The 13,399-nt window shown below is 53.9% G+C and overlaps 1 protein-coding gene across 1 annotated transcript; it reads left to right on the top strand.

Annotated features, from left to right (window-relative positions):
- Nucleotides 1-228: 228 nt before the first annotated feature.
- P2RX1 (purinergic receptor P2X 1) lies at nt 229-13,035 on the top strand. Its single transcript, XM_062012409.1, has 13 exons — nt 229-534; nt 3,836-3,983; nt 4,562-4,633; nt 5,084-5,153; nt 5,672-5,768; nt 6,404-6,484; nt 8,075-8,216; nt 9,363-9,493; nt 10,105-10,195; nt 10,799-10,864; nt 11,705-11,791; nt 12,307-12,354; nt 12,654-13,035. Exons 1-12 carry the CDS (start codon nt 398-400, stop codon nt 12,346-12,348), a joined length of 1,164 nt encoding a protein of 387 aa, XP_061868393.1. The 5' UTR covers nt 229-397; the 3' UTR covers nt 12,349-12,354; nt 12,654-13,035.
- Nucleotides 13,036-13,399: the final 364 nt, after the last annotated feature.

The following is a 13,399-nucleotide window of genomic DNA, read 5'->3' as shown; positions in this document are numbered from 1 at the left end:
CTCGCCCTGAGTGCTGCCCACAGCCCCTCCATCCCAGGGAAGGCTCCTGCCTGGGCAAGGGTGCATCCCTCACGGGCAGCTTGGCTCCATCCCAGCGGCACCGGGGCTTGGCCCTGCACCCTCCCGCACCCCGTCCCACCCCCAGACCATGTAGGGCACCAGCTGCTCCCAGCCCAGAGCTTATAGGAAGAGGAAACCCCGTCCCTGCGCAGAGGAGGAAACCCGACAGCCAGATGTGCACACAGCAACGCTGATACTGGGGTTATTGCTCTTTTTCTTGCCTCCTCTCTGCAAACAGAGGAGCTGCTCCCAGGAGCCGCTGGGGCGGCGGCGGGCACGGCCCGGCCTGACAAGCAGCAGGGCCAGCGCAAGGCGGCGGCACGGCCCGGGCACAGCCATGGGGCAGAAGTGCATGGAGAAGGTGTCCTCCTTCCTCTTCGAGTATGACACCCCCAGGATGGTGCTGGTGAGGAACAAGAAGGTGGGACTGACCTTCCGGCTGATCCAGCTCATCGTCTTGGCGTACATCATCGGGTAAGGCTCCCCGCGCCCGCTGCACCCCGGGCTCACGCTCTGCCCTCGGCTTAAAAAGCCACAAAGGGGCTCCTGCATCCCAACACAGGGGGGTTATTGCTGATGCCACGGGGTCCCTGTGGTTGTGGCCACTCCTGTGCTGCCCAGGGTCCCGCCACGGCTCTGTCCTCCCCAGAAGCTGCTGTGGGCTGCCGGAGGCACCGCGGCCCCACGCCGCAGGGCTCCGTCTCGCTGAGCCGCATCCAGACGCTGCCTGGAGCTGCTGGACGGTGGCCTGAGGCTCTGTTGTTATTTATATTTTCATTTCTATGAGCTGAGAGGCAGCTGGGGCCAGGATGGTGATTTGTGAGACCCGAGGGGCTCGAGACAGGCCCATAAATCTCCCCGGCCAGCGCCGGGATGGGCAGACAGGGCCCGGCCCAGGGGCCAGCGGCGGGACGGAGCCTGGCTCCAGAGCCCTGGTTTGCTTTGCTGTGGGAGGCAGCCCCAGGAGCAGCCCCACTGCGAGGGCAGCTGCTGAAAACAGGCAGCGAGTGGCGCAGGAGGGCTCAGAGCTGGGCCAGGACGTGTGTCCTCCAGTGCCCCGCGGCCGCTGCTCCCGGCGGAGCCGTTGGGTCTCAGAGCCCTGGGTGCGGGACAACGTGCTGTGCTGTGATTGATTCGAAGCTTTGCTGTGGTGCCACGGCTGATGTGGGCTCAGCCCTTGAGAGAGACCCACACCCTTCCATCTGGAAGGGCCCCAGGGCAGGGGGTTTGCAGGGAGAGGGGGGGATCTGTCCATAAAGTGGAAAAATGGGGTATTTTGGGGGCATGGAGTGCCTAGTGAGGCCCAAAGGAGAGTCAGTATGTCCCAGGGCTCAGTGCAAGTGAGTAGCTGTGGGGAGCAGCAGTGCCCATCCTTGCTTTTTAGCACAGGTGCCCTGGAATGGGGAGAAAAGCTTCTCAGGGTCTCAGAGTGGGGCTCTCACCCTGCTCACCCACTTAATGCCCATCCCAAACTGCTGCCGAGCCAAGGTCTTAAGGATGCTCTGTTGCAAAGGGCTTTGTACTGGCCCAAACTGGTGTTACTGGAAGCAGCATTGGCTGCTCCCACAAAGCCCCAGGGCTGCAGCAAACCTGCCTGGGAGCAGCTGCTCCTGTGCATGGGGAACTGACAGAGGCAGAGCAGACCTTCCTAAGGAAACGTGGCTTAAGCAACCCAGCTAAAATAGGACAGGCAGCCAGGAAGGGGCAAAAAGAGAACCAGCTTGGGGTGACAGCCAGGGCGAGAGGGCAGGAGGGTGGCATAAAGTTGCTATGATTCCCAAGTTTGTGCTGGTTTGCTGGGGTTGGGAGCCAGTGGCCACAGGGGCTGCCTGTGAGTGTGACTGCCCGTAGCCCCACCGGCCATGGGGCTCCCCTCACTGCCTCCAGCTCCCTGCCTAAACTTCCAGGACGTGTGGCAGTGCCATCAGGGCAGAGGAGGGACGTGGGGCTGACTCTGCCCAGAGACCTGGCAGAGTTACCCTTTGGGAAGCAGCTCTCCTCTCTGCTGATGCTCTGAGCTCAGTGGTACCTCTGCTTGCCAGGCACTGCTGGGCACAAAACCTTGGATGCCAGGAGGCTGTGAGCTGTGCCACAGGATGAGGCCGGTGAGGGACGAGGGCTTGGTGACTGCTACGTTAGGGAATGACACCAGGGGGCTTGTACTACCTGGGCAGGGCTCAGGGCAGCAGTTACAGCATGATGGGGAAGCAGTGCCTTGTTTGCCATGGCCATGGCCCAGTGGCACAGCAGGGGCCACATCCTGCCCTGCCATGGTGCTGTGCTTCAAGCCCAGCTGGCAATGAAGCACCACACAGCCACTTGCTCCCCAAGGGATGCAAAGAGGTCTCAGCTCCAGCACACTTGCATCTCCCTTCTCTGGCTCTGGGGTCTGTATGGTTGCTTCTCTCTCACCCAACTCCTTCCACCACCTCCCAGAAAGGAAGAAGCTCCTCTGGCTGCTTCCTTCTAGAAAGTGACTGTGGAGGCACCTGATGGGCTCAGCCCCAGAGGAAAGGTTCAAGCCAGGGAAAGTTTCAAGTAACTTCTCCCAGGAGCCCCCATTCCAGCCCCTTCCCCAGCCCCAGAAACAGCTCCAGTGGGGTGCCCATCCCCTGTGCCCGTAGCCACCTCTGCCAGGGAGGGGTGAGGTGGTAGCAACAGAGGCAGATGCAGGGAAACACTCCACCATGGTGCTGCCCAGCTCACAGCCTCCTGCAGCCCCAAGGACACTGGGGAAGATGCCCAGCGTGACCAGTGTAACCCAGTCTGGCTCTCTGCCCAGGAGGAGGAGGAGGTTGGAGCTGGGGGTCCCAGCAGCCTTGAATTTCTGCTCCCACCCCCATGTCCTGGGGCAGATGCCATCCTTGAGGTTCCCTCACCTCCTGTCTTAGGATGCTGATGGGGCTGCAAGCCAAAAAGCACCATCCCCAAGAGCTCCAGCACCTTTAGGGCAGATGCCTGGGCAGCACCTGCAGCTCCCCCATTTTCCCTCATGCCCATGGGTCAGGTGCTTGAGGATGAGCTGTGCCACGCTCCCACCCTCTGCCTCTGCTGTAGCCAGCGGGCCCAGTGCCCTCAGCTGTGGGGACAAAAACCAGATCACTCCTTTTTTAGCACCAGGAACGCCGCGTGCCGCCGGGAACGCTACCCAAAATGGATGCTCACCCTTGTTTATAGTCTCCCTCAGCCAGAGTTAATCCAGCAGCAGCTTGTTTATGCCATGGGTTAAATAGTGTCAGGGGCTGAGCCTAAGGGCTGCCTGATGGGCTGGGAGAGGCGGGGAGAGCCCTAACTCTCTCCTGCAGCCCTCTCGTAGCCAGGGCCACGGCTCCCTTTGCTGATGGGGAATGGTGGCCCTGGGTGTGAGCCACTTCTGCCACGGAGACACTGGTTTTTGAAGTGTTTCTGAAGCAGATCAGGAGGATCCAGGTGTGTTGCTGAGCCCAGCAAGCTGCAAAGCTGCTGTAGGCTTTCATCCTAAATGGCTGATGGCAACACTCCTTTGCCTGCCTTCACACTCAACCAGAAAACATGTCCAGTCCCCAAAATAAAACATCCCACCACGAGGTCAGGTCCTGCAGCTACTGCATGCCTTGGGCAAAGGGTGGGAGAGCTCAGCAGCACATCCCTGAGTCAGCTGGAGGAAATTTGGCAAATAAACCCCCAGCTGAGACCTGGTAGAAGATTTTCCAGCCCACAGCCATGTGCTGGGACTTGAGGTTCTTGTGGATGAGCACTGGTGGCCATGCTCATCTCATCATATTTCCCTGTCCAGGTGGGTTTTCCTCTATGAGAAGGGCTACCAGTCTCAGGACAGCATCGTCAGCTCGGTGTCAGTGAAGCTGAAAGGCCTGTCCCTGACCAATGAGAGTGTCATAGGGCCTCACATTTGGGACGTGGTGGATTATGTCTTCCCACCCCAGGTAAGGAGGAAGGGTGGGTGGGTAGGTGGGTTAGGGATTTGGTTGCTTGCTTTTGTCCCACTGGCCCCATTTCCCCACATGCTGGGGTGCAGATAGGATCCTCAGCACAGGCTTTTGGTGACCTGCTTGAGCAGGGAGGTTGGGCTGGATGATCTCTATAGGTCCCTTCCAACCCCCACCATCCTGTGATCCTGTGGTGAAAAGCGGGTTGCTCCTGCCATAAACTTCTCCCATTTCACCCCTGGGGAGCATTCAGTGCTTGGAACCCACCAGGGTTGATGGAACATGTTTGAGGCTGCCTCCAAGATGATGAGAGTTCCTCCAGACAAGCATCTCAGGCAGCGAGGGGGATCCCTGACTGTCCCCGGGGCTGGTGGCACTGCAGCTGCCCAGGGCCACCACCAGATTCCTGAGATGTGGGGGAGGACTGCAGAGGACTCAAAGTTAATGAGAAAGGTGTCGTCTGCCTGGACATGTCCCAGTGGTTTGGGTGCCCTTGCCCCAGGGAGAGGCTCCTCACAGAGATCCCATCAGGAAACACCAGGCTGGCTGTGAGCTTGTTGGCTGTGTCTTCACAGGGGGACAACTCATTTGTGGTGATGACCAACTTCATTGTCACCCCTGGACAGAAACAAGGAACTTGTCCTGAGGTAAACACACTGGTTTCTTTCAGTGGCCTCAGCTTCTGTAACGTAGGGGGCTTGTGGTGGTGCTGCTGGGGAGGGAGTTTCCCTGAGAGGTTTAGTAAAAGCCTGAGCCTGGCCCATTATTATTCTTCCTGACTTGTGAGTGCTGCATGAAGGCTTTCACTCTGCTGAAAAATGGCCACCACCTGTTAAAGTTGTCTTCCCTTTGAGGGGATCAAGCAGGGCAGACTTGAGGCTTAAATGAAAGCATCTTCCTGGAGTTTAAGAAAGAAATCCCCCTTTTTTGCTGCTTAATCTCAACATCCTCGGTGGGGAAGCAGTGCACAGACAAGGCTCTGGCTGCAGCCAGGCTTTCCCACCAAGGAAGATGCTGCCTGGTGAGGCAGGAAGGAGAGAGGGATGGCAAGGGCAGGGTGTGATGCTGAGAGGTGGCTGCCTGCTTTCTCCAAACAGCTGCCTGACGCCGGGCTCTGCGAGCGGGACAGCGACTGCAGCAAAGGGAAGTACAGCCGGCAGGGACAAGGTATGGCCCGTGGCACTGGGGCTCCTGCTGAGACAGCAGAGCACAGGCTGCAGTGGCAAAGCTGCCTGGCTGGAGGGTCTGGCAGGGGGATCTGCTTTAGGCCACCAATTTGACAGTGTTTGGGTGAGGTTTCCCTGAGCTGGAAGCTTTCAGAAGCTTTCAGCTTTCTTTGCTGAAAGGTATCAGGGCTGCAAAAGGCTCTGCCAACAAAAGGTTACTCAACACTAAACCTTTTGTCCCAGTGCTGTCCTAACAGCTCAGCATTTTCTGAGGTGAATTTTAGCCAGAGAAATGCTCAGTTTCTTCCCTGTACAATAGTGCAAAGGCAGCCAGTGCCCAGAGCTGACAGGACACAATTAAAAACACTTGTTATGAAAGGGCACCAAATCCTTGAGGATTTTGTGCCTTGGGTGTCTGGGACAGGGCTGAAGTTCCAAACAGATCCCACCCATCCCAGTGTGAGGCTGGGATTTCCCAGTATCCAGGGCTGTGGGCAGGGCTGTGTCTCTTCCCCACAGGGCTCATGACAGGCAAGTGTGTGCATTTCAACACCACTGTGAAGACCTGCGAGATCTTTGGCTGGTGCCCTGTTGAAATTGATTACCATGTTCCCAGGTAAACAATGATACTCTGGTTTCTTTTGGCACCCTAATCCTACCCCAACAGCACCCAGTGTAGGGCAGAGCACGACAGGGGTCTGTGGGTTGCTGCCAGGACAGCCTGGGTCCATGCAGCCCCTGTGCTTGTCCATACTGTCTGGTGTCCCCATGAGGCTGTGCCCCTCCTGGTGTGTTTTGCTCCCTGCCTTTGGGGACAGCTCATCCCATCTCTGCATGGACCAACAGCCCCTGTCCATCCATTTGCTTCAGAGTAAGTCTCCAAGGGCCACTGGGAGATGCAAAGTCCTTTTCTTCCTTGCCTCCCCTCCTTCCATGGGTCCACCAAGGTGGCCAGGGAACCCTTCAGGCCCTTGAGCTTTCTTCTGACCACATCACTGTGCTTTTCAGGTTTTTCTAACTGAAATCTCAGCATCTAACTCCCTCTCTGTCCCCTAACAGGCACTTCCATCCTTCCTTGGGGCTCTTCTGAACCTTGGTGGGATCTTTCACTTAAAAAGGGATGGGATGAGATCACCAGTTTTTCTGGGTCCTTCTCATGCCAGTTTGGATGAATTCTCACCAAATGAGGCTTTCCCTAAGGCCAGAGAGAGAGCTGAGTGATGGACACATGTCAACACTCATGTTTTTCAGCCCTGCCCTGTTGTCAGAAGTGGAGAACTTCACCTTGTTCATCAAGAACAGTATCACCTTCCCCAAGTTCAAGGTGTCCAGGTAAAGGGAGGTTTGGGGAGATGGCTTCTGCTCGGTTCACCCAGCTGAGTCCCTCAGGGATAACCGTGGGTGTAGCTGGATGCTTGATACAGAGGGTGCTGTCCCTCATCTGCGAGCCCACGACTACTGTAACTCCTGCACTGATCACCAGACTAGCAGATGGGAACTGAGACATTTCCTCACCTCCCTCCCCAGTCTGTCCCACCTCAGCTGATAGCTGTGGTTACAGGAAAGAGGGCTTCTAGGATCAGTGGCCCCTGAGTTACCCTCATATGATGGGTTTGAAAAGACAGTTTTCTCTGAGTCTTCATTTTTCTTCTCCCTTTTCCTCCCTCAACTACCTGGCCCAGTGGGGCATGAGCAGCCAGAACAAGCCTGGTGCCCAAAAATGAGCAGAAGCCTCTCTTAACATCTCCTTGCCCACCTATTTCTTCAGGGGCTTGTAGGGTGGGCTCCTTCCAGGCAGCACTGGAAGTGGTGCTGCCAGCCCAAGGGGCAGCCTAAGGGGATCTGTGATGACACTGATTCTGTATCTGGTTTGGAACAACTGAACAGAAGCTATTTGTGCTGAAGTCTGTGGATTCTTCTCTCTAAGCTGATTGTGTCCCTGCACTGTAGCCAAGGTTAAGTGCCCTGGCAGCCAGTATGTTTGGCAAAGTCTCTGAGCTGACCTTGTGCTGCACCATGAGAGGTGTCTGAGAGAGAGGATCCCCCAAAAGCAGCACAGAGAGGTGGCAACCTGAGTGAGGGCAGACAGGAGAAGAGGGGATATGGTGGGGGAGAGCAGGTCCTGGGAGGTGAGGGCAGCTGGGCTGGCTGCTGCTGTTGCAGGGGCTGAGCCAGAGCTGGCTGGGGTCATGGGGAAGCTTCCTGCCTTTGATCACTGCTGATAATGAACTGCTGAGTATAAACAATGAGACAGGGTTGAACAAGGCACAGTCTTACCAAACAGTCTGGGTCAGGGAGGCTTCACTGAAAGTCTATTTTTAGGCAAAGGAGCAGAGTGGGGTGGAAGGCAAGTCATTGTCCTTTCCTTTTCACCCTTTCTGGAGGAGACAGCGAAATCCATCTAAATGTAAAAGCTGTGGGATGCACTATCCATGAGCTGTCCCAGATGAAAGCTGTTGGAGCATTGCCTGGCAGAGCCCATGGACAAGCTGATGTGTGAACAGCATGGGAGGCTGCTGGGAGGGACGGTGGAGGCTTGTAAGGCTGAGGAGTGAGACGGGTTGCTAGAGGAGAGGAGAACAGGGAGATATGTGCTGAGTCTGGGCAGCAAGCAAAGCAGCAAACCCAAAGCTGAGGTGGAAAATGTTTGCAGAAAGAAAACAGCAGAGAGGTTTCCTCCATAGGAGGAGGTTCAGGGAAAATGGATTGCTGATGGAGTGGGGGAAACCAGGCGAGGCTGGAGGAAAAGGCCAGCTCTACACATCTGAGGCCTCATGAGCACGTGAGAGGGGAAGATGAGGCCCTGAGCTTTGCCATTCCCCGGCCTTGAGCAATCCATTGGGCCAGGGACCTCCAGAAGTCCTTTCCCACACAAATCATTGGGTTATTCAGCCTCTTTCTCACCTCCTTTTTCATTGACAGGCGCAACTTGGTCGAGAGCGTTACCAAACAGTACCTGAAGAAATGCACCTACCACAAAGCCACCGACTCCTTGTGCCCTGTGTTTGAGCTGGGCTACATAGTGAAGGAATCGGGGCAGAATTTCACCTTCCTGGCTGTTAAGGTATTTCAATTGTCACTGATGTTTCTTGCTGCCATGAGAGGGGGGATACTGACAGAGCAATCATCCCCAAGCTGTTGCAACACGTGGGATCTGTTTTCTCAAGGGCCCATCAGGCAGGTTCAGAATCAGCTCTAACGATTATGAACCTCCTTGGACATGGTGTAATATTTAAGCCCTTCTTGGAAACTCTCCTGTGAGATTGACAGGGTTTGACCTACTGGCAGTGAATCAAAGATTCAGTTTGTTTTCATTAATGTAATGACCAACTAGAGCTGTGTGGACAAATCCCATCTGATTGAGCTCAGAAGCCTCAGCTGGATGGTCAGATATTGGTCACTGCACAGTGCAAACTGCAGCCTCTCCCCAGGCTCAGACATGCAGCTTTGACCAATGCTTCTCAGAGTGCCATGCAAGAGTGTTTGCATTTTCTGCACTGCAGACATTTCAAACCCAGCTGGATGAGTTCCTATGTGACCTACTCTAGGTGGCCCTGCTCTGGCAGGGGGGTTGGACTGGATGGTCTTTTGAGGTCTCTTCCAAGCCTTAAGATTCTGTGATTTGCTAGGCATTAAATAAAATCAGAGGCTTGCATGTATTAAAGGTGCATGAAGAAGAGCCTCTGGGGCAGAGCTACAACAGGTACAACGTGGAGCAAGCTCAGGGGGGGCTGCCTTCTTTCCTAGCAGGTGGCCACTTCTCTTAGAGGAGGTTTTATTCTGACTTTCTTGGGTTCTTTTCACTCTCCTCTATGACCATGTTAAATTGCTTTTGATTTTCCCTGTGACATTCATGGTTTGATGGTAAGGTTAAGCCACACAAAAGGTGAATGTCATTGGCAAAATCAGGCAAGGGAAGGCTGACAAGTACCTTGTGGGACTTGCAGTGAGCACTGTTTCCTAGGACCATGCCTTGGGCATGGGGTGCTGATCAGGAAGGAGAGGGCATGAATGTAGTCTTGTGTTCAGCATTTAGGGGAGAAGCAAGTGCCTCTGCATGGAGTGATGTATAGAACACAAAGCTCAGGCTGTCCAGGAGGGCTGTGGCAACAAAACAACTCATAGCACTGAGAAAAGTCACGTATGAGGAGGGAAAACTGTGGGCCAGGTCCAAGGAGGGGCAACCTGATGCTTCTGCTCTTGGCTGCAGGGTGGAGTGGTGGGCATCACCATAGACTGGAACTGTGACCTCGACTGGCCCATCCGGTACTGCAAACCCATTTACCAGTTCCATGGCCTTTACAATGATGACAGTAACGTTTCACCAGGCTTCAACTTCAGGTAAGGAGCCCCCTGTTAAGTCTCCAGGCAGAATTCAGAGGTGGTAGAAGATCAGGTATCCTCCAAAATACTCACTACCTTTGCAGTGCCAGACAGCAGTGCTCTCTTTAGAATGGCAAGAGAGGAGTGATAACCCATCCCTTAGCCTCAGAATTATTCTGTTGCCTTTCTCTGTACACCCTCCTCCCTTCAGACTCTCCTGCTCAGCTCAGCTCCTGGGAAGCCTCTTGAAAGACTAGAGATGGTGCAGAGCCATCTCACTTGTTCCCACACTTGAAAGCATTCGGCCACAGCATGACAACTGCTGCTCTCTGTGAATATGCCACCAGTGCTGCACTAATATCTGCTGTCACATAGCACTGGGGGTCATCAAGTACCAGCACAAGCAGGACCTTTAACTCCAAACTGGAGACAAAGAAACTGAGGCACAAAGGGCAGAGATGCCAACAGCTTAACTCTAGGTTAAGGAGAGGGTCAGGAGCAGGTCTGTGACAGCACATGCCCAGATCCTTGTCCTGCTCTGCAGCCCACCAAGATAGCAATGCCACTGGGTTGCAGGGGGCTGTTAGAACCCCTACCAGGCTATTAACCCTCACCATCCCATGGGACAGGTATGCCAAATACTACAGAGAAAATGGGACAGAAATGAGGACGCTCTACAAGGTGTTTGGGATCCGGTTTGACATCTTGGTGAATGGCAAGGTAAGGGTGGCTGTGTTTGCCTCCACATCCCCAGCATGGCAGTGCCATGGCCTCAGGAAGGTACCAACTCTGTAATGCAGCATTGGGATTTCCCAGGGCCAGGAAAATCCATGTGTGTGGCTTTCTCAGGTACTGTCCCACTCACAGCAGCCCTTGGGAAGTGCTGGGGAAGGAAATATAGAGCAGAAGCCTATTTTACAGGTCACATCTATCAGCTGCAGTTTAGTCAGTAGTTTTGTCCCTGAAAACCATCATGGTGGGTTGTGTGGGAGCTGCAGAAAGTCAAAATCTTTTACTGCTATTTCCTACAGCTGTGGGAGGGCTTGTTGTGTTCCCACTGGGAATACTTCAAAGGTATTTAAAAAACCCAGGAAGCAAAGCAATGTCAATTTGGGCCAGCCTAAAGCCAACCTGGCACATTGTGCTTGACCAATGAACTTAAAACCAGCTCTTCCCCAGCTCCTGTTTCTCTCTGTGCTGTGGTTGTGGTTTGGGTTGCTGTGAGGCACTTTAGCTGAGCCCCACCTATAGCTACAGTACCTTTTATTTTGCTGCTTCTTGGGCTAATTTAACCTATCACTTATTTTGTCCAATTTTATTCAGGCAGGCAAATTTGACATCATCCCAACCATGACCACAATTGGCTCTGGAATTGGTATTTTTGGAGTGGTAAGTTCAGATATTTCCAGCCCCCTACATGGAGACTCTCCAGTTATTCTCCTTGCCTGTGACACGTCCCTGAGCTGCAGTGAAATACCGATTCTCACTTAGGCAACGGGGAATGGACAAAAGGGAGAATGGAGCTGCTCTCCTGCCTCACTAGCTCAGGAAAATAGCTTGTTGATGAATCATAGAATCATAGAGGTTGGAAGGGACCTTTAGAGATCATCCAGTCCAACCCCCCTGCAGAGCAGGTTCACCTAGATCAGGTCACACAGGAACATGTCCAGGTGGGTCTTGAAGCCCTCCAAGGAAGGAGCCTCCACACCCTACCTGGGCAGCCTGGGCCAGGGCTCCCTCACCTCACACTGAAATAGTTCTTTCTTATGTTTAAGAAAAATATGACCACCAGCTGATGTGAATTCTGCTAGTGGGAGCCACTGCCCAGCCTAGTGAGGGGAAGCCAGGCTTTCACAGCAGTAGTTTCAAGTTAGAACTGCTATTGGAGGGGGTTTGGAGATGATGAGCAGTACTTCATGCAAAACAGAAAAGCACCATCCTATTTTGTTATAATCATAAGATTTCAGTATGACCTGAAGGGTGTTGTGCTCTGTGTACCTGAAGTGGAAACAATTTATCCTGACTTCAAGCACCTGGTATGGAAAGCAGCAACTTCACTTGTGTCCTAAAGGGACGTTGAGGAGCTGTAGGCACTTTAGCAGCTCCCATACCGTGTGTTGAAGCAGAAGTGAGCCTAGTTTATGTGGCAAAATGGAACAAGCTGGAAATACAAGGTGGTACAGGTGACCTGGGAGGGCAGCCCCAACCCTAACTGCACTTTGCTTTAAGGCCTCTGTCCTCTGTGACCTGCTCCTGCTGCATTTTCTCCAAGGACGGGACTATTACAAGCAGAAGAAATTCAAATACGCAGAGCCTGTAAGTAACAGCGAGTCCCTGCCCTGTGGAGGCTGCTGCAGCTCTGGGAGTGTGCATGTGGGCATGAGCAATGATGCCACAACACAAACAACGTTTCATATTGAGGAGCAACCAGGCACTTTCCTGAGCCAGGGGGAATCCTGACCCTCTGGGCCTGGAATCCATGAATGTCCTCTCCAAAATTACACAGGTCTTCTGTGTGACTCACTGTTAATAGCCTTATTCCCCCCCTTTATCCCCAGATAGTCCAGTATCTGATAACACTTGCATTGCTTTAAGAGAAGCAGGGACAGACAAGTGCTTTAGCAAACCCCTTTTCAGCTGTCTGAGACCATCTCAATGATTCTGGGATGTTTCACAGCCTTTCATGGGACACAAACAGCTCCCCTCAAATTCATCACAAAATAAGTTTCTGCTTGGAGGGTTAGAAGTTGCTGTTCAATGACTTTTTTCCCCTGGATTAGAAAGAGGCAGGTCTGTAAAACAGTAATGGTTTCTCTCATTTAACCCCCCAGACAAAGTCTCATAAGACGGAAAAGGAGCTGGACAACAAATAGTGAGAGGTGAGTGGTGTTTCCCCAGCCCTGCTAGCACATGGCTGTCAAGGGTAAGGGCTATGGGTCTTGGGGCTATTCCATGGTCCCCAGGAAGGCAGCAGGGCTCCAGGGAGGCATGGAGGAGATCTGAGCTGTGGGCTGTACTGTCTAACATGGGGTCAAAGTTTCCCAGGGCAGGCAGATGCGTGGGGCTGCACTGGGTGCAGGATGTGGGATTGACGTGGCATCTTCAAATGAAGCATTGCTTGAAGGGAAGCAGTGGAGGGCAAGACACCAGAAATCACTGTGTACCTCTCTCTTGGCAGAATCCACGCTGACTGACAAACCTGCACACTCTTCATCCTCTCCTCCTAAAGAACACGGTTGTTATCCCCTGTCACCAGCCTGCAGCAGCCCTGAGGAGCAGCCTCACTGCCTCATGGGAACATGGCATCCTGCAGCCAGGGCAGGGTCTGGCTGGCCTGTTGCCCTGCCTCTAGTGGGACACACTGTGATGCTGCAGGTGGGTTACTGAGGGACCCTCAGGGCTTTCCACCAGCCCTGTGCAGGGCACTGGCATCTGCCACCTTTGCAGGCACTTCTGAAGGGCTCCTGCTGCCCCTTGCCAGGTGTGCCAGGGCATGCCACACCTGAAGCCCCTGGGGAGAGAGAGCACGGCTGCTTCTCCTTCCCCAGCAGCACCCTCAGACAGCTCTCTAAGGAGAGCTGGCAAGAACCATGCCAAGTCCCTCAGCATGGGAGAAAAAGTATTGTTTTGTAAGGATGTATTTTATTAAAAAAATAAAGAAACCTTTAGTTTTTTTACTACATCCCTTTGCAGTGCCAGTGCTTGCCTTGGGGCACGGGCATGCAGTGCTCTTTGGCACTGGGGGTTTGTGGATGCAAAGCCATGCTGTAACTCAGGCTGGAACATGAGGCCTCTGTGATGGGCTCAGTGCAGCTTCCTCTGGGCTCTGTCTTCCTGTGCAGGGCCCCTGGCTATGAGCAGGGGTTGTTATCAGGGTTGGCACTTGGGTTTCCTCCTCAGCCAGGCTGGCTGGTGGAGAGCACT

Source organism: Colius striatus, chromosome 20, assembly GCF_028858725.1.
Source record: "Colius striatus isolate bColStr4 chromosome 20, bColStr4.1.hap1, whole genome shotgun sequence".
NCBI classification, from domain to species: domain Eukaryota; kingdom Metazoa; phylum Chordata; class Aves; order Coliiformes; family Coliidae; genus Colius; species Colius striatus.
Note: the sequence above shows the minus strand (reverse complement) of the source record. Positions and strands in the feature narration are given on the sequence as shown.